At 46.0% G+C, this 20,959-nt stretch overlaps 1 protein-coding gene across 1 annotated transcript in view; it reads left to right on the top strand.

Annotated features, from left to right (window-relative positions):
• Window positions 1–20,959, top strand: part of DISP3 (dispatched RND transporter family member 3) — a 241,513-nt gene that overhangs the window by 187,397 nt on the left and 33,157 nt on the right. The window contains exons 17-18 of the mRNA XM_078607818.1: window positions 2,388–2,608; window positions 17,855–17,981. Coding sequence (XP_078463944.1) covers window positions 2,388–2,608; window positions 17,855–17,981 — 348 coding nt within the window. The remainder of the gene's footprint in view (window positions 1–2,387; window positions 2,609–17,854; window positions 17,982–20,959) is intronic.

Here is a 20,959-nt window from a genome sequence, read left to right as displayed (position 1 = left end):
CAGTTAGCGCTACGCTGCGCCACGAACCCGGGGACCCGAGTTCAATTCCCGCTCATGGCCACCACCAGTGACGATTATCTGAACCGGTCCTGGGCCTCCCCTAGTTCGATTCGGCCTTAAATTCGGTGTGTGAACGTCGCTACTGGGGAGACAAAGATAGCCGGGCGTGAGGCTGGGCACCCACCCCCTCGTGTGCTGTGCCTGCCTTCATAGGTGCTCGCTAACAGCACTTGCCCAAACAGTCTGTTAAGGCTATACGGGGGATCTTTGTCTTTGTTTGTGCATTTGTGCTTACGGCCACGAACACCGTGACGATGATCTGAATCGGTCCTGGGCCTTTCCTAGGTCGACTCAACTTCAAATGAGTACCTGGTGCAATGTGTAAACATCAACACTGAGGAGACAAAGGCGGCCGGGCGTGGTGTTGGCCACCCACCCCCTAGTGTGCTGCACTGGCATTCATAGGTGCTCGCTAGCAGGTTATATGGTGGATCGTTGTATTAGCACGAAGACACGTCGATGTGTGAGAGTGTGGCGTGCATTGTACCCACAAACAGAACTTGCCCCAAATAGTCTGTTGAAGGCTATACGGGGGATCTTTGTCTTTTGGTCTTGTGCATAGGTGAGTTGTTTTGGGTGTACATCTTTGTGTGTGTATGAGTGACTGAAAATGTATTTTATTAGTTTGTATTTTGAAGGAGTGCCAGTTTGAAACATTCAGGCTGGCTGATGATCCATCCTGGATTGTGTGAAGAGCTTACAGAATCTAAAAAGATCTAGAAATAGTCCCATCAACGAGCCCTTCAGCAGACGAGACTGTATTGGCTGGGTCATGTAACCCACAAGCCCAGGCACCGCATGCTCAAGCAGCTTCTGTTTGGCCAGACAAAGGGGGTAAAACGCGAAATGACATGGGCTGGAGAGGAGATGGGCTGATACGGTACAGAAGAATGTGGAGCTGATTGGAATTGACGATCACTGGTACCAGCGGTGTCAAGATCGCTCTCTGTGGAGGAGGCTCGTGAAGTTACGCTACTGAGCAGTTTCCCTCCAACAACAGTGGATGGCAGAGGAGCGACGCTCACAATAACGAGTGACACAATAACGAGCTGAGCGTCTGGCAGTTAATACGCAGCAAATTGGCACAGTGAGGACCACACGTGGTACATCTGCCAGTCATCTTATCTTAGTCAACCCATGGCACCTGGGTCTGTCCCATGGCCTTCTGCCAGGAAGCCTGCCACACTTAACGTGAAACCTGCGTGAGTGGTCTATCAGTCTGCATCTTTGTGTCTGTGTGGGTCCCTTCCATGGGCTGGAGGAGCCCAGGGCAACCAGGCTATGAATAGGTAAGGGGGGGGAGGTTGTTGTAAATTGGACAGGGAGACCCCATTTAATTCCTTAAACCAAGGCCCACGCCAACCAAGCTACCCCACTGCATTAACTACAAGGAGTCACACAGCCAGTCATCCAAAGATAAGAGCGACACAATTTGGGGAGAAAAAAAGCCACATAGCAACATCACCCACTGCTGGCAGACTAATGCCAAACTTTCATGCCGGTGCAGCGTTCCCCTTGCAATGTACAGCGACAGCTGCCACCGGGGTCCTCTAGGCTTATCTACAGAACGCCATTGGAAAGGTTGAGATGAGCTGCTATGCAAGGTGCTTCAAGTTGACTTTAAACGTAGGTTTTCGTAGCCAGTACTATGATCAGTGTTTGTTTTTGGGTTCGGCCTCGTAGTAGTAGATTCATGCCAAAATTCTTGTTCATAACCCTCCACCACCCAATAAGATTGCCATATTTACAACGTTATTATTTATACGTGCCAATATATTGATCAAATTCTCAACAATAATACTCCACACCGGTGGTTTTAAAACTTTTCGCCTTGTGTTACCGAGGCATTTAGGCTCCATATGATCGCAACTCCTTATGTTTACACGTACCCAACTCCGCCACTGCATCGCGCACGCACGTTAGTTTCTGTGGGTAATATTCTTAGGTTTTTTTTCGGTAAAGTCACGTAGGTAAAAAATTAAAATTAATAAAAGTAAAATAAAAATAAATCACGACGTTTCGGAGGCAACACAAGCTTCCGTCTTCAGGTGGAACCGTCACGATAGCTGTATCAAGTGATACAGCTATCGTGCTGTGACGGTTCTACCTGAAGAGTGATACAGCTATCGTGCTGTGACGGTTCCACCTGAAGATGGAAGCTTGTGTTGCCTCCGAAACGTCGTGATTTATATTTATTTTACTTTTATTAATTTAAATTTTTTACCTACGTGACTTTACCGAAAAAACCTAAGAATATGAATCCTTGCAGTCACGAAAGCTTCAAATCTGTGGGTAATCTTTGCGCCTTTGTCTTCCGTGTGTGTCAGACTCGGACCCGGGCAAGGCCGGGCACGGAGCAGAAGCTGCGGGCCCTTCACTGCGGGGGTACGACCCGTGCGCGGGAGGCCGCTGCGCCCAACCGGCCGCTCGACCGCTGGTCGACACGGGCGCCATGGTGTTCCTCGTCTTCGGGGTCCTCAGCCTCAACCGCAGCGCGACGGCCGAAGGCCACGGTGGTCGTGACGACAACCACGTCATCCCCAGCACCGTACGTTGCCCTCCGAGCCGTCAGTGGAACTGCCACCTGTGCCGGCGTTTTGTGCAAAACGAGCCGCCGTCTGTACGGGCAGGCGCTTTGCCAAAGTGACCCGGCCACAGTCGTGTGCGCACGCGCGGTGGAGTAGCTGTCGGGTGTGCAGGGTATGGGTTCCAACTTGAATGGTTTTCCCAGAATCCTCCAATCAGCTATGCAGGCTGTTGGGGCAAGCGTCGTTGGAACGAGTGCCGTTAGGGCAAGTGCTGTTGGGGAAAGTGCTGGCTCACTATGTTTCAGTGTGAGCTGCGCGGGTTGGCTTTGTTCATTTTTAACTGCGACACACGACGCCAATCGCAGTTGATACCTGAATTTGGCTGGACTTCCTGTAGATTGACTCGGCATGATGTTCGTTAATCATTAAAAATTGTAGCTGCGCTTATAATGCGGGCAGACGGGTGCTTGTACCAAGTGCTGATCTGAGACCAATTGGAACACAAGAAATCAATCGATGAGATAATTAGTTTCCACTTCTATTCAAACAAAAAATTATCACGGAACCAATTCAGTAATTTGAGGACGGTGTCAAAACATGATTATTTTTTTGTTGTGTTAACGGCTCACATTTACGGACGATTTGAAACCCTGGATGGAGGTGGCACACATTCATGAAAATAAAACGTGTCCGTGCAGATGACATGACGGCTAGCATGTTGGGGCGACGTAGCACATTACGGATGCGGGGAATGTGTTGAGGTCGTTATGACGGTATCTTTTGACGCTGCCGACACGTTGTGGAGAGTTTTTTTTTTTAAGATGACGAACGGCGCTGCATCCCCCGTGTGATGCGGGTAAAGGTCACCGTGTGAGTGCAGCTCCGTTCCAAAATGCGTTCGTCCCTCGGAGAATATTTTGCTCCAATAACCCGGAACAGAAATCTGATGGTCAACATATTGGCCTGATCGAAATTTTTTTTGTGACCAGTTCTGGAATTTTGAATGCCTTTCATGGGATTGTGAGTGTGTGTGGGACCCGCGTTACAAAAATGAATGCAAGCATTCCCATTATCGCTCTCTCACACTGAACAAAAGTCAAATTTTGGGAGAATTTGTGTTTTTATTGCGGAGTGGTTGTGGCGTCAGAGCACAGAGCCAACACCGCTGAGGTCCTGGGCTTTAAATCTGCATTTAAGCCACTGCCAGTGAATAAACTGGGTTGTGATAAAAACACACACACAAAAAACCCATCACATTAAAGTGAATTATTTTTCACTTTTTTAAATAAATGATACGCTTACTCTATCACATGACTAACATTTGTTTGTAGCAGGGAATGTGGGAAATTGCATAGCCTAGTGTGGAGAAAAAAAGGTAATTTGAAGAGATTTCATAAGTAGTTCAATGACATATTCTTCTGCGGACAGTTATTTGAACAGCGATGATGCATTGTTCTGCGGGAATTCTAAACGGGTGCTTCGTCCTCATGGCGTGACATCAATAGCGCAATCAGCGTCAATAGAACGGCTGAAATAAAATTGAGCAACCACGCAAAAAATGTAAGCAATGGCAGCGTGTGCGCAGGCGTGTCTGTTGGCTTTCCCACTTTGCATACTTCCATAAGCGCCCCCCTGCGCCCCCCACCACAAGGCAGGTTTTATTTTTATTTTTGCCGAGGGGAAGTTCACACCTCCGTGATATTTCCAGCAGCTGTGAAGCGGAGCGCATGGCCGCCTCGTTCATCTTGGGCCACATTTCCCCGTGCCGCCCGCATCATTGGTTGCGGATAGGGCCAGCCCTGAAGCCCCTCGTGTCCCCTTTCTCATCCGTCGCAAGCACTCTGTGTGTGTATGTATGTTGAACTTCTTTTGCACCATACGTAGCCTACCGTGCTAACCCGAGGTGCGGGGGAGGGACAACAAACTAAACATAACAGCAGGTTCTGAAGAAATTAGTTTTCAATCTAGATTTCAAAGTTCACAGCTCCAGTTGTTTTCAAATATCGGAAGGAAGAACATTCCAGATGGCCACAAAAGTGCATCTGAAAGCGTGTGATGCGGCGATCCGTCTGTGTTCGATGGCCAGCCAAAAGCCACTGTGAGGATGGCCAGAGTTCGCGTGATGATTTATGCTCCTTTACGAGATCAGCAAGGTATTGTGGTTCATTTGATTGTGACCTTATAATGTATTCGTTTGGCTACCGGAAGTCAATGCAGCTCGGCGAGCACTGGACAGACATGGTCGGCACTTGCAGTACCCGTCACTGCATAATACGTAATGATTAGTACCTCCGATTAGCATGGTTGGCTACATACAGTGCGAAAGAAGTTCAACATATGCACATAAGTAATGACGCATTGGCTCACAGCGGCGAAAATCGATGTTTGGGCTCACGTGGTACATGCATCGAAAATGTGAGCGCGTGAGAAAAACTACTATTTATGATTCGTGCGAAATTGTGGAATGCTGACGTGGTGCCATGGTTAGCATGCTGAAATTACGATCAAGATGTGGCAGTTATTTTAGTTTATCTCCCAGTGCAGCGTTTGCAACGATGGGTCACGTTTCTTAAATCCCTCTGCCTCTGTCCGCCCAGCAGCATGCAGTTCAGGGCAGTTTGTCAATCGGTAGGTTGCATGCGGTGGGGTAAAGCGAGGGTAAATTCCACGTCTTCCAAGACATCTGCCTTGCGTGGAAGAGTAGGCCAAATACCTCTCGAGGCGGGCTCTCTAAGAGCTCGCTCTAGCGGAGGCCCTTCTGCCAGCGGTGGCGTGAGCGAGCAGTTACAGGGCTGTACCTTTACGCTCTGTCCTTGCATGTGAATGATATGCTAATGTTACCTATAGGCTAATGGAGCGAACAAAACTGTACAGACGAGACAAAATCAAATTGCTGCACAGAATCGTGCAATTCATCAAATTGCTGGCGGGGTTAGAGTGAATTATGACATGCCTAGTGCCGCGTGCGTGTGTAATAGATAGATCATGCGTGTTCTCTAGAGTGGCTGCCTCCTGCCACACGAATGTGGAACGTCCAGCATCACACACACCCCCCCTTCCAACTAGTTTTAGGGAAACGCTTTTACCCTGCTGATATTTATACAAACGCTCCTTTACAGCATGAAACAAATATCTACGTTTGTACGTAGCTTTAAAAAAAACATGGTATGTTCCCAACTTATAAGGAAACTTTCAATTTATGAAGAGCCAGTGCGGTGAGATAACGGCGCTGCTGAATTGAAAGAACGAGGTTGTAGAATACTTGTGGGCAGGCTTATGCCAAGTCAAATGCATTTCAAGAGTTCTTCTTGTCACCTTTAACTCGAAGCGCATAAATGCCCAAAAGCAATACGTTAACAATGCTAAATACGCTTTCGAACGTAAACGAAACGACAGCCGCCATCGTCGTCGCGAAAATGTACATCGTATCATCAACACGACAAACGATTTTATTCGATTTAAAGCTTTCATGACTGCAGGGATTCATCTTCTTGGTTCTTTCGGTAAAGTCACGTTGAATGGAAATAATAAAATAATAAAAATAAAACATAATAAAATAATTCTCACGACGTTTCGGCCACAACGCAAGCAGCCGTCCACAGGTGAAGAACGGGTCTGTCGGAAAGACAGCATCTGAATGTGAAACGTCGTGAGAATTATTTTATTGTGTTTTATTTTTATTATTTTATTATTTCCATTCTTCGTGACTTTACCGAAAGAACCAAGAAGACGACGAACGATGTCACAAAACCGGAGGTCAGTCGACAACCTCCGGCCGGCTTGAGAACCTCGCTCCATCGACTCGCCCTTTAATCACCCGGCGGGCGATGTGGTTGGAAACCTCGGCAGCTAGGGAGACAAAGTTTAGCCAAGCCGTGGGGGCGGTGGTGACCACATCGCGTCCCCCCCTTTCGTTTAGCGTGCACGGGGGGGCCTTCAATAGGCGCTTGCTAGCGGCACTTGCCCCCCCACCGCCCAACAGGCCTACGCAGAGACGTGCACGAGTGTGACTCGGGGTGCCCCCTGGGAATGTCTGGACGCGTCGACGAGTCCACGAGCCGAGGTTAGAGGAGCGAGGCGATGGCTTCCTTACGGCCGTTTTACAAAGGGGGGGCTGGTGGGGGACTATAATTGTGTGACTATTTTACAGAGGTGGGGGGGGGGGGGTGGTGCACGATTGTGTAGCGAGGAGTTTGGGCCATGGCGGGGGGGGGGGGGCTGATAGAAGTTGTCACAGTTTCATCTTCTTGGTTCTTTCGGTAAAGTCACGTAGAAGGGAAGTAATTTTTAAATCCTTTATATTAAGTTCGCTTGCTTGCTTAGGACCGTGCAAATCATTCGGTCGTTTTTTAACCCACTTCCCGTGATCCAATCGAGCTGACATTTTGCACACAGACTCGTTGTGCGTGACAATTAATTTTCGTGAACATTTTTTTTCCAAAATGTTACACTGCTTAGGGAATTTTTTTAAAATATTTATAACCAATTGGTTAATGCTGGCACACAATCATCTGACCCATAGGTGGCAGCCATCTCAAGCCAGAAGACGAGAGGACTCTAGCCGCCCCGATGCCACGCATATAAAGGATTTATAGTGAAAAACTTAGTTTTTACAGGTTAATTTTTTTTTATTTTATTACTTCCCTTCTACGTGACTTTACCGAAAGAACCAAGAAGATGAATCCCTGCAGTCACGAAAACTTTAAATCGAAAAATTGTCAGTTTGTTTGCTTGCTCTATGGAGGAGCTGTAGCTAAAGGGGGTAGGACGTGAGGTAACTTAATTTAGCTCTGTCAAGGAGCTGTCGCTGAGCGGATGAAGGCGTGAGATGGCTTAATTTAACTATGTGAAGGAACCTGTAGCTGAAGGGATAATACACGAGCTGGCGTAGTTTACCTATGGCGTAGCAAGAGCTGAGGGGTATAAGACGTTAAACTCATCGACAACCGGCACGACAGCAACAAATGCATGCGTATATATATATTCTCACAGTTGTTTGCGTTACTAACCGCTGTTTATTTTTAAGCTGCGCTGCACAGAATATATTCCGTGGAAGCCGTCGCTGCGTCGTTCCCCGCGTTTCCCCCGTCCGGGGGGGAGGGGGGCGCTGCGGTAATCACGAGGAGAAGGCCGCCCGCCTTCCCCTAATTGCTCCGTATGCAAACGAGGCTCAACAATGCAGCGAGGCCCGCCAGCCAGGGTAAATGCTGCGATTAATTGCCAATCCCTCCGGTATCACCCCTCACCGCGGCTCGCTGACCCGTCAGGCAGAGCGGCTCACAGAGGATGGGACCGTTCTTGCCTGCCCCCACCCCCTTCTCCCTGGCCCCCCCCCCCAATACCACCTCACCCGCCTCCTCTCCCCCCACTCTACGCATTGCATGGGTGAGCAGAACCGCTACCGCAGATATCTTCAGCGCACTACGGTGAGATCAGTCCCGTTTTCTTGCAGCTTACGTAGACTCCTCTATTTTCCGTGGGAAATGTACGGTCCACGAAAACCACAGCAATGTCCGCAGCCATATGCTTTGGGGCTGTCCATAAATGACGTCACGCACCTGGGGGGGGGGGTCAGACATTTGTGACGATGTGTGACAAGGGGGGGGGGGTTTGAGAAATGTGACATCACATAAAAATGCGAAAATTTTAATAAATATAGACAACACGTTCTACTTAATTAAATAGATTTTTTAATAAATGTTTTCTCCGACAACATCAGAGTGCAACGCCACATTAAATACGCACGACAATAAAAAATAGTTTAAAGCGATTTGAAGCATGTTTTATTTTCAAAATGGAAATATGGTTTTGGGGAGGGGGGGGCAGAGCTTTGTGACGTCATATTTGAGGGGGGGGGGGTTTAAAAATCGTCCAAAATCGCGTGACGTAATTTATGGACGGCCCCTTTGTTGAGTCATCTTTTGTGGCCAGGTCGCTTCTGAAAAAGAGCTGTATATCTCAGTGGGCTTTACCTGGTAAAGTGAAAAAATATTTATAGTTTTGGTTTCAACTCGTCAGTTGGGTGAAATACATTGCAAACATTGTCCCCCGACTGCGAACTGACTGCAATCTTTGCCTGTCAAATACAGCGCCTTCGTGATACACTTGCAGCCGTCATAACGACAAGACTACCAAATATCCTCACGCTTTGGACATTTGATATGTATGCAACGTTGGGTCAACGTGGCAAACGATTTGCATCGTTGGTTCAACGTTACCTCAACGTTGGCCCAACGTTCAATTTTTACTGGGGGTTTTTCTTACGATAAGAGTTGCGTGGTAAATTAATCCCATAATCCGTGACATCTTTTCATGGATAAATAGTGTAAATTTGCCGATAACATTATGGATAATGGAGTCTGTAATGTTTTTACCACACATGGATAAAGGGGAGTTCTACTGAATTACAATAAATAGCACTGATTTCTAAAGTATTATGCTCAATTTTTTTTATTTCTGCAGATAAATCTGAGTAATTGAATATATTATTGGTGGATAAAAACCTGATAAACCCACCATCACAATGTTTTATGTTCGCGATAAACCTCCAACATTTTGTGATATATTTTTTATCGTGCTTCCCCCCCCCCCCCCCTTTGTAACTCTCAAAGCCATTTAATTACAACAATTTGCGTGGGATTTTGGGTCAATTCATCTTGACCTGTTTTAAATTGAAGCAATCAACAACGGCAATTAACATAGAGTGACGGGGTGGAGGGAGTGAGAGCAAGGGAGCGATTTGAAAGCAGACTGGAGCTTGAGAGCAGTAGCGGAGCTTGCTATCGAGTGTGCAGGCGGTGCACCTGCCTGGACAGACCCCAGGCACTGGGCTACGAAGAGGGTGGATAGACAGTTGTTACGGTGGTAGGGGATGTGGTGCCCAATTCATACCTTGAACCAAGACCAGTGCCAGATTATCCGAGTAGCAAAAGTAGCATATGCTACGGGCTCCGCACTTGCACGGGCCCCGCACTAAACGCTTTCAAGCTATCAATTCCGGTTCAGTGATTCTGCACTTGCTCTATTACTATAGTACTATAGTACTATACTGGCTTCAACGTTTATGAACGACTGGGTGTTTAAGGTTAGCGATTTGTCGTATTATCTGGCTGTATAGCAAATAAAAAAATACAATTACTTTACTATGCAAGTAAAAAAAATGTGTGTTTTAATATTTATTTGTTTTTTTTTTACTTAGGGCCCCTTTATAACATATGCGACAGGCCCCGCACTAGCTTAATCTGGCACTGACCACGAACCATGACAGCCTCGACACACCACTTGGTGGAGGACGGAAGCTGTGACATCCTGACGTTTTCCTGCAGACTCTAACAAACCATATCAACGCGTTTAAACCGCGCTCACGAAGAATTTCTAACGAGAGCATGCTGTGGCTACAGCTGTCGCTGATCGGAGATGGAATAACTAAGCACGGAAGAAAATCAAACGTAGAAAACCCCCCCACCCCACCTACGCTTCCGCCTAACCGGTTAAAACATCTGGTCGTTTCGAGCGAGCAGAGGCAAGTCGGTCGTAGGTGGTGAATGATGCCGCTCACTATCGTCAGGTTCCCCCGTGCCTCCCGCAAGTCCGAGGAGTAGCTGGGTTTTGGTATTGACTGGACACAGGTTCATGGTTGCTGTCCGGCTCACGGAGGGATGGCATCGGGGTTTCGTCCCAGTCCGTGATTTCTCTCTCCGACACGATTTATTTGAATTTCGATTTAAAGCTTTCGTGACTGCAGGGATTCATCTTCTTGGTTCTTTCGGTAAAGTCACGTAGAAGGGAAGTAATACAATAATAAAAATTAAACATAATAAAATAATTCTCACGACGTTTCGGCCACAACGCAAGCAGCCGTCCTCAGGTGAAGAACAGGTCTGTCGGGGGAGACAGTTGAGGACGGCTGCTTGCGTTGTGGCCGAAACGTCGTGAGAATTATTTTATCATGTTTTATTTTTTATTATTTTAATACTTCCCTTCTACGTGACTTTACCGAAAGAACCAATAAGACGATTTATCTGAATAAAAATGTCCAAAGGTATTTTATTATTAACAAGATGATTCAGGTACACAAGGCAGAGGACATGGAAGGAGGTTGACACCAGCACAACCCACACATTACGGATTATAGTGCAATGGAAACCTGTCTAAACCGCATGTTTTAATCAACTCTACAAGCCCCTGGTGTCTTCCCAAGCTCTGATAGCCCTGTAGGAGAAGGGAAAAAGGGATGGGTGGGGGGAAAGGGGGGTCGGGGTGCCTAAATGTCCTCATGAATGCTCTTTAAGAATCAATGCCCACTGGAGGAGAGGTCGTAAAGGGGTTCCATCTTTGGTGGTAAGCTGTCTCCCTGCCCCTTAGTTTTGCACTTAGATAATACGATTTATTTATAGAGATCTATTAACCCTCCTTGAATGCCAGCTGCCTCCTCCCCCTCACCACCCCACGCCCCAAAAAAAATATGTTCTGGAGCCATCCGTCGGCTTTAGAAAGGGGTTGTCTCTTTAATGTTGTGAGTCACTCGCAATCTGTTTTGTGAGTTTTTATCCTGGTTGGGGGTACAGTCAGCCCATCAGTCCCTCCAGGGTAAATATAGTAATGGGTACTACCACTTTGTTCGAAAGTCAACAGTGGCTATCCACCATCGGAGCGAGAAATGTCCACCACTGGCTCAGGGCTGTAACCAGATTGTGAGCACCTTGCCCATGATCAACCGAGCAGGAAACTGCGTTAGACTTTTTTTTTACACCCTAAAAAAATATCTGCTCTGCAACCATCCATGTGATTAAAAAGTATTTTGTTTTACATTTGCCTCGTTTTTAAAAGACGCTTTTGGTTTAAATGTGCTGATAATTGGCTTTCATGCTGAGACCGTTTGATATGTATTTGTTTTGGGGTTCAGGTTAGTCTGGAGCGGCATAGCCGTACTAAATGTGTTTGCTTGATTTGTAGTGTGGTTGTCACTTTTGTGAGTTGGCTCTGCAATGTTCCAGGACTGTTTGGAAACTAGACTTAAATACTGCTAAGCTGTTTCTCAGAACGGCTGTCTGCTACAAAACCTATCATCTGCACCGATGCATTATTTACGTCTTAACTTCTTGCTATAAATTGGAAATGTAAGAAAAAAGTGTATTTTCCATTATATTATTCCTTATGAATTTTAAGTCATTTGTTGGTAAATATTTTAAAATTCATTTATTTTTTTATTATTTGCCAGGGTATCATCATTCAGTTCTCAGGATGAAATGATGGCTCTGTGAATATAGTGGCACGTGTCACGTGAACAGTTTGTCAGCCATCGTGGAACTAAGTTAATTTAGGTTTTCATTGCAAACAGGTTTTTTTTCTGATGACTTTCTTTTTTTTTGTGCCTCTTTAGATCCGGCTTGAAACTGTAGAGCACGAAGCAATGGCGGGGTTTGCTTGCTCATTTTGTTTTAATCCACGAGCGTTTTTGTCTGGCTTTATTTGAGTTCATTTGAGAAGTGAGAACGGAAAGCGACGTGGCAACATCGCCCCCTACTGACAGACTGTACCCGTCTGTTGAACATAGCGCCTTCTTGAAAGCCTTGTGATATAAGAATGGCGCAAATTACAAACGTACGAATTCGTTTTTAGAGGCATAAATTGAGCAGGAGGTTGGCTCATAGCTCATGTCATAGACCGTGCCAGGACTCCCAACCATCAAGTCCGAAGTTAAAATCGTTGCGAGGGTTGACTGAGCCCCATTATCATCATCATCAGCAGCAGCAGCAATAATCACTAATGCCTACAATAAATCTATCCTGAATGTACACAATTTTGTCTGCTCTTGGATGCGAAGCAGGGTTGAACCTCAACAGGACATGGATAGGAAATGGCCTGTGAATACCAGACATTGTAACCTTCGACTGCAAGGTGGTCAAGAGATGGCAGTCCAGCAATGGATTCTTGAATCTATCTGTGTGGAGCTTTGAGTGCTGTTCACTCTTGTGCGTGGATATTTTATAGGCAGTCTGGTTTATTCCCGCGTGAAACTAAATGCTCATTATACAGATTTTTTTTTCACCGAATATCTCAATACAGGATCTTCCTGGGTAAATAAAGGACATCAACCATCACCTTCAATCACCATAATCGTCATTGTCACTTTAGGATTGGTAACATTAGTAACGCTTGAGTGAGGCTGGAGGGAAAACGAGCAGTGGTTATCTGACGAAAGACAGGGCCATGTCATGAGAACACCGAGTATCCACCACCTGTCTTAGAAGCACTACGTCTCGTTTTATTTAGTTTCTTTCTTTCACTCTTTTCCTTTGCTCTGCTCGATCTCTCATTGAGTCCAGGGGTCAATGGGATGACACCGTCGATGCCCTTCTAGACGGCGGGACCGCGCGACACACTTACAGCAATAGAGATAATGGCAATAATAATTTTACTGGGAAATGTCCGAGGGATGGTGACACGGCAAAGCGCCGTTGTAATTTAATGTGTCGCCCCATGCTCACGGGCATATTAAACGATGATTTAAAATGCCACGTCGCGAGCCACCATCGCTCCGAGGCCACCCGTTACGGTGAATGCGGTCGTCGAAGAGTAAACCCGCGGAATCGTTGGCGATTAATTCTCCCATCGACGGACGGACGAAATGTTACGTAACACAGTAACCGAATAGCTTAACCCGGATGGGATTCTTTCCCCCACCCCACCCCTGCACACCACCCCAACCCCTAGCCCCCCCCCACATCCCCGACTACTTTCCTCATCCTCTCCTTTGTTTATAATCGTAATTCAATTCCAGGACACGATCTGCTTTAAAAATGATCGCTTGCCGCCCGGTGAAATATCGCATTCTCAGCCAGGGAGATGAATTGTCTTGCTTCTACTTCCCAGTATAAAGGGGCTGTGTCACTGGCACTGAACAGAGGTGGGTGGGGGGGGAATGTGAATCGTTTCCTCCGGATTAGCAGTGTGTGCACGGAAAGTGGGATTTTGACCGCTTGCAATGGACACGGGTGATATGCAATTCCCTGTTTTTGAGAACTGCGGCTTCTGTCCCTGCCATCGTTCTTCCTGCCATTCGTGTCGGGTCGTGGTCTGCCGCTCGGCAAGCGGTAATATCGTTGGCGAAAATATTCTTCGATTTAGTCTCCTTGTTTTATATATTTTTCTATTTTTGTTAACAGTGACTGTGAGCAAACAAAGGTCATCAAGTGTGACCACTAAACCAGAGACCGGAGCGCGATTTGCCGTGATGAGATAGAATTAACGAGTCTGATTGAAGATGCAGACTGAGGTTATTTAGTAGCGTTATTAGTGCACCGAGGAAGAGAAATCATGGTAACTGGCTACATGTGTATAGAAATAGATTTAATGTGTTCACCGATTGGCTGACCTGATAATAATTGGGGAGGAGGGTGGGGGGAAATTGTGCCTTCCTCCCACCAACATTGAACAACAAAACATCTGACTGCTTTAGATGACAAGACTAAGAGAATGACTACGTGAATTCCACAGTCTAAGACTTGACAACAATATAAATAAAGGTTCCATACAATCTAGAATATAAAGGTTGTTGTTGACAAAGCCGGGGAGAAAAAAAAAACATGATGACTAAATGAACACTGCTGCCAAAAGCCTCATGAAAGTGCCATTTCTCCTGCCACTCTCTTCCTCTACGCCTTTCTCTCTTCAGTATAGCCGTAATTGGCCCACACTTGGCGAAGGTAAAAGCGTGGAACGTGGAGCGAACAGAATGGTTTCTCTGAATGCCGCTCCGTTGGTGTGCTGACTCAAAGACAAGTGTTATAAAGGACTACTCGTTGTATCTTTTTGCTTGCATCTGTATTTAATGTTTCAATTGAGACTTTCTTGTTTTTAAAGACGGATGCCAATAGTTCACGCTGGCATGCACTTACAACGCTTGCAAAGCGACAGCAGGGCATTATGGGTATCTCCCATGTTGCATTGCAGCGTAACGTTCTACATCTTCACATGTTGTAACTTAAATTTCGATTTAAAGCTTTCGTGACTGCAGGGATTCATCTTCTTGGTTCTTTCGGTAAAGTCACGTAGAAGGGAAATAATAAAAATAAAACATAATAAAATAATTCTCACGACGTTTTGGCCACAACGCACGCAGCCGTCCTCAGGTGGCCGAAACGTCGTGAGAATTATTTTATTATGTTTTATTTTTATTATTCTATTATTTCCCTTCTACGTGACTTTACCGAAAGAACCAAGAAGATTTTTTTTTTCGATTTAAAGCTTTCGTGACTGCAGGGATTCATCTTCTTGGTTCTTTCGGTAAAGTCACGTAGACTTTACCGACAGAACCAAGAAGATGAACCAAGAAGATGTTGTAACTTGCACACTTGCGTCTGCGTATATATGTACGTGTAATAATGTCAGGCGGCTGCTATTGTGTATCCTGGTGGCCAAGAGATGCCAGAGTAAAGGTGAAAGCAATCGGACGAGGAATCGGTAAATGTGGGAGAATTGTTTACATATTCTTAGGTTTTTTCGGTAAAGTCACGTAGGTAAAACATCAAAATTAAAGAAAATAAAATAAAATAAAAACAAAAATCATGACGTCTAATTCGGCTGTGACGGTCCCACCTGATGACGGAGACTTGTGTTGCCTCCGAAACGTCGTGATTTTTCTTTTTATTTTATTTTCATTAATTTTGATGTTTTACCTACGTGACTTTACCGAAAAAAACCTAAGAATATGATGCCTTGCAGTCACGAAAGCTTCAAATCTAGAAGAATTGATTACAATTGATTGGGGCGAGTGACTGAGAGCTTGCAGCAGTGTGACAGCTGTTGTCATGGTGGCATCAAAACAAAACAAAATCAAGGACAATGGATTTTGCTCAACATGTTGCCTACGTTGTAGCAGCCATCAGGAAAGGCACAGTGACAAAGTTGAACGCCGCTTGTCAACAACGCAGGGAGTGCATCACCCAGTTTCCTGAAATTAATCTCTAAGTTTGTGTGTAAAATATAACCAACTATTATTTAATCCTCGAAGCTTTCGTGAAACTTTTGTTTTGGTTAAACAGAATGTTTATAAATATTTTGAGTTGCGAATTTATAAAAGAATGCCATCAGTTGAATAAAAATTTTTGCGCATTTAGGAACCGCATTAAAGATCAAAGCAAATTCGTTCCTATTCTTGCCTCAGGCTTCTGCTTCACAAATGGATTTTTTTGGGTCTCCATAGCCAGTTTGCAGAAATATCAATTCTACACTCGTGAAATAGTTCTTAATTCAGGGAAATTAATAATATATTTAAATATAAAATTATTTCTTTAAAAATTACACGTACATTTCTTTTCAATCTCATTCCTCCTCTCGACCGTCAATACATGATTTCTGGAGGGCCTCGGACATGAACCACATGAATGTCAGATCGATCCTGTTAAATTGCAAGAGCCAAAATAACAACTATTGATTCGTAGACGGGGGGGGGGGGAGAGAGAGGAGGTGGCGGTCAGAGTCGTGGAGTGCGCGCACGACAAGAGAAGCATAGTGCTTTGAAAACAATAAAAAGAGAAGGGGGCAGGAATGAAACAAAAAAATTCTTCGTCGTGTCACGAGCGCGATCGGGGAATGTCACGGTGAAGAGCTCTGCCCGGTTCGCCGCTGCGTTTAATAACGGGAAGCTGACGGCGTAATTAATAGCTGCGCGGACACAGCTGGGTCTTCTGCGGCGGTGGGTCGTGCGCGCGCGTGGATCGCACGCTGGAAGCAAAGTGAAAACGTTTCCCGAGCTGTAAATTCGCTTTGTCCGCACAGCATGCTTCCAGCCGCGTGAGGATCAAAGTTAGATTTCTTTTAAAATTTCTAGCCGCGGAGCTTAGAGGAAGGTTTAGCGTGTGTATTTCCAACCCCCCCCCCCCCCCATCTTGTTTTGTATTTAATAGCAGGTGGAAACTTCGATAAAAAAACATATTTACGATAGAAATAATGATCAGGCAATTCCCAGACGTTAATTAATTCGATAAATGATAATTCATTCTAATATGTCAATGTTTTGAGCGATGAGTATGTCTTTGCATGTATGGATATTGAACTTCTTTCGCACGTGAAGGACAATAATCTAAACACAAAAAGCTGTTCTAAAGAAATTAGTTTTCAATTTAGATTTCAAATTTCAAACCTCCCCAGTGGCTTGTGTGCGTGCATGTGGCTGGAGCGTTAGTGTGGTGGGTAGCACACTCTGCTACAAATCTGGCCGCCTGAGTTCGATAGTTCGATACATGCTCATCGTCAACACCAGTGGTAATTATTTAAAATCAGTCCTGGGCTTCCTCGCAAAGGTTGACTCAGCCTCACATGAGTACCTGGTGCGGTGTGTAAACACTGCCACTGGGGAGACAAAGGCGGTCGGGCGTGGTGTTGGCCACCCAAACCCTCGTGTGCCATGCCGGCGTTCAAAGGTGCTGATTAACAGCACTTGCCCCAAACTGTTCAGGCTATATGGGGGTCTTTTTAAATCCTTTATATTAAGTTGACTTGCTTGCTTGCTTGCGTGCTTGCGTGCTTGCTTGCTTGCTTACGACCGTGCAAATCTTTCGGTCGTTTTTTAACCCACTTCCCGTGATCCAATCGAGCTGACATTTTGCACACAGACTCGTTGTGCGTGACAATTAATTTTCGTGAAATTTTTTTCCAAAAATTTTACACTGTTTAGGGAATTTTTTTTTTTATATTTAATTACCAATTGCTTAATGGTGACAGACAATCATCTGACCCATAGGTGGCAGCCATCTCAAGCCAGAAGACGAGAGGACTCTAGCCGCCATGCATATAAAGGATTTATAGTGAAAAACTTTGTTTTTACGGGTTAATTTTTTACATGTGAAAATGGGAATCACAATTGGTGCATCTCCCAGTTGTCTCAGTCAGTCAACTCATGGCACCTAGGTCTGTCCCGTTCCCTCCTGCCAGCGAGCCTTTTGACATTCCACATGCATCTCGAAGTGCACCTAGTCTGGCACAAGCACTGTGGTCACATCACCACCACTTGGTGGCAAATGCCCCAGCTGCTGTTGTTGTATAGTTTCAAGTTTATTTCATGAAACCAGGTAAGAAATCAAGAGCCAAGATAGAGTCTCGGTTTCAATAGGGACCTGGGGCATTAGTCTGCCAGTAGGGCAGGAGAGACGATGATTGTTATTTTATAATCTCAGTTGAGTAAATATGCCACGTGTGTGTGTGTGCGTGTGCGCGCATGCTTCGTGCGTACCTGTCCGTGTTTGTCGCGTGAAACCCGGCAGGGCGAGGTGCTGTTCGACCCCGAGTTTGACGTGGTGCGGGAGCTCGCCCACCTCTGCCGTCTGTGCAAGGCGTTCGCTGCCAACGGGCAGCTCGTCAAGCCAGGAGGAGCTCAGTGCCTGCCGTCAGGTGGGGCCGCAGCGACAGCCACCACCACCGTCGTCGTTGTCGTCGTCGTCAGCCGTGGCCAATCAGCAGCGGCCAGGGACTGAAGTCGTCAGCGCGAGCGTTGACCAAGCCCCCTGAACAAATGACCTCCATCTTCTTGGTTCTTTCGGTAAAGTCACGTAGAAGGGAAATAATAAAATAAAAAAAATAAAACATAATAAAATAATTCTCATGACGTTTCGGCCAAGCAGCCGTCCTCAGGTGAAGACCAGGTCTGTCGGGGAGACAGCTGTCTTCACCTGAGGACGGCTGCTTGCGTTGTGGCCGAAACGTCGTAAGAATTATTATGTTTTATTTTTATTATTTCCCTTCTACGTGACTTTACCGAAAGAACCAAGAAGATGAATCCCTGCAGTCACGAAAGCTTTAAATCGAAAAATGACCTCCAATGCAATCCCTAGCAGGGAAGCAATTGACAGAAAACTTCCCGTTGGAATAAGTTATTATTATTTTTAATCTGAATATAACGTGGTGATAAGAGTTGGGAAAAACAAATTCAGAGCACGAAATAATGGAGGAAATGTAATGTGATATAAATGGCCGATTACACGCGTAATTTAGTTACATATTACCAATTTTGTTCATGTATGTTGAACTTCTTTCACACCGGTCGTAGCCAGCCGTGCTAATCGGAGGTGCACGTGGTTGCCAGGCAGCGGTGGTGGTCATGCACGTGGCCTGTAATCCAGCACTGTGATGGTGGATCGCACAAATGTTGCCAAACTCCCTTCCCACGCCATAGCCTGGCCCACCATGAGGGGACGATACGACAAGTGTGTACTAATATCACCTGCCTCTTGTGTACGGGATAGAGCGTTGCCTCCTCGCGCGCATAGGTTTTCACCGGGTGCTGTGGATTCCTCCCACATGTGTACACACGTATTAATTGGCTGAAGCATCTGAATATATTTGTAGGAGGACTGTGGAGGGCTTGGGCAGTTTAACACGTAGGCTTTCGCGACCAGTATTATTCATAATAAAGGCTGTGTCGGATGGTGGTGGGTTAACGACACGTTTATATTTACTTGGCCAGCTATTGGTGTCTCTTCACCACCTGGGCTGCCTTCCAGCTTGTCCGTGGCTCCTCAGCGATTTGTGAGATGCTGTTTGCATGAACGAAGATGTTGTATGAAACTAAACATTGTTATTATTGCTAAACATTAGGTGTGCAACACTTAGATTCCACGTAAAAATGTAAATTAAATGTAATTTAGATACCGCCCATCTCTGCCTGGCATGGCATAACCAAATCAGGATGGGACCAATTGACTAATTGACACGACCAAATTACCTGGAACGCACCCAATTTCGCCTGAGCTCAGGAGCTAAGCTGGGTTGACCTCGCTCAGTCCTTGGATGGGTGATCACTGAGCTTCTAAAATATGTTGCCATAGGGCTCCAGGACCGCGAAGTCAGCAGAGGGCAGTGCAACAAAATCCATTGTCTTACCTTAATTCTCCGATGCTTTTGCTCCACACCTTCACCAACCCCGCGCTGAGCAGCGTGGTGAAGTTTGGTCATATGGTCTCCAGCGACCCGCACGACGTTTGATCTGGCACGAGCGTCACGCTGTGATTGTTCACCAACTAACGCGAGGTGATGTTCACGCGGCGTTTGGCCAGTTTTGAAGAGCCTGTAGAACTTTATTTTTTGTAAGTCATCAGATTCAATAGAAACCGGTTCTTGGCCCTCCTGTAAAAAGAAAAAAAAAATCACAAAAATAAATCAGAATTAAACAATGATCTATCCGCTGCTGGATAAAAGCCTTCCAAAGTCTTCGCCATCTCCCATTCTACCTCTGCGGCGGTCATTCTGTCGGGCATTTGCTCTCTGTTTGGCTGTCACCCCATGGTAAGGCTCAAATAGAGGCACCTGTGCGAGCAATGTGTCCTGCCGAAAGCCAATTTTTACCCTCCTTTAACAGCCAACATGATACTCATACTCTTAGGTTTTTTCGGTAAAGTCACGTAGGTAAAAAATAAAATGAATAAAATAAAAATAAAAATCACGACGTTTCGGAGGCAACACAAGCCTCCGTCTTCAGGTGGAACCGTCACAGCACGATTGCTGCATCAAGTAAAGAGACATTCTAAAAGCGATGGGTATGACCTTGTTATCGCGGCATCTCTTGAGGAAGGCCAGCGTCTCGAGAAGCTGTGACTTCTTGTCTCGTTGTCTGTTAAAAACTCTAACAGATAGGTGGAATTCCTCCCCGTAGAGGGCATTAATTCTAGATTTGAAGCTTTCGTGACTGCAAGGATTCATACTCTTAGGTTTTTTCGGTAAAATGTCTAATCTGTTTGCTCTCATATCCATGTGCCCTGTTCATGGCCTCTCGGCTTAACGTGTACATATGCAGTAAACGAGCATGTGCCTCTGCACACTGCACTAATCAATTCGATTGTTTCGTTCCGTTTCCCTTGTTAATGTTCATGCATCTGATGCGTACGACCTTGATCAAAAACCTTATATACAACACGTGTAAAACAATTTATTCGGAACGTTATTCTGTCCATCTCCCGCACCTCCGATTGGCACGGTCGGCTACGTACGGTGCAAAACAAGCTCGACATTCACACATTTACATCCATTTTGCCAACGCGCGGGCTAGATGAAGGCTATACTTCACCATGCCGGTGAATGCGGGTTTAGTGAGCGGGGGCTCGGATACCGCTCACAACTAAATGTGGGCCTAAGCCCCGAAACCGACTCGGGTCAACCGGGTTCATTTGCACAGCGCGTCAGCCTCTGCGCCGCCCACTTGAGATGTCGCCAACAAACGAATTGAAACTTCTCCTCCACGTGATTCTCGGCGACGCGGCTTCGACGCCTTCATTGAAAGCAGTGCGAGGCGCGATGCCCGCTGCATCTCGTGGGCGTCGCGTGCAGGCGAGCAACGAGGGCGAGGAGGGGGAAGGCTTGGGGGGGGGGGAGATCAA

This window comes from Lampetra planeri, chromosome 28, assembly GCF_965212315.1.
Source record: "Lampetra planeri chromosome 28, kcLamPlan1.2.h2, whole genome shotgun sequence".
NCBI classification, from domain to species: Eukaryota; Metazoa; Chordata; class Hyperoartia; order Petromyzontiformes; family Petromyzontidae; genus Lampetra; species Lampetra planeri.
The sequence above is the reverse complement of the archived record's forward strand: the minus strand, read 5'-3'. Positions and strand labels throughout refer to the sequence as shown.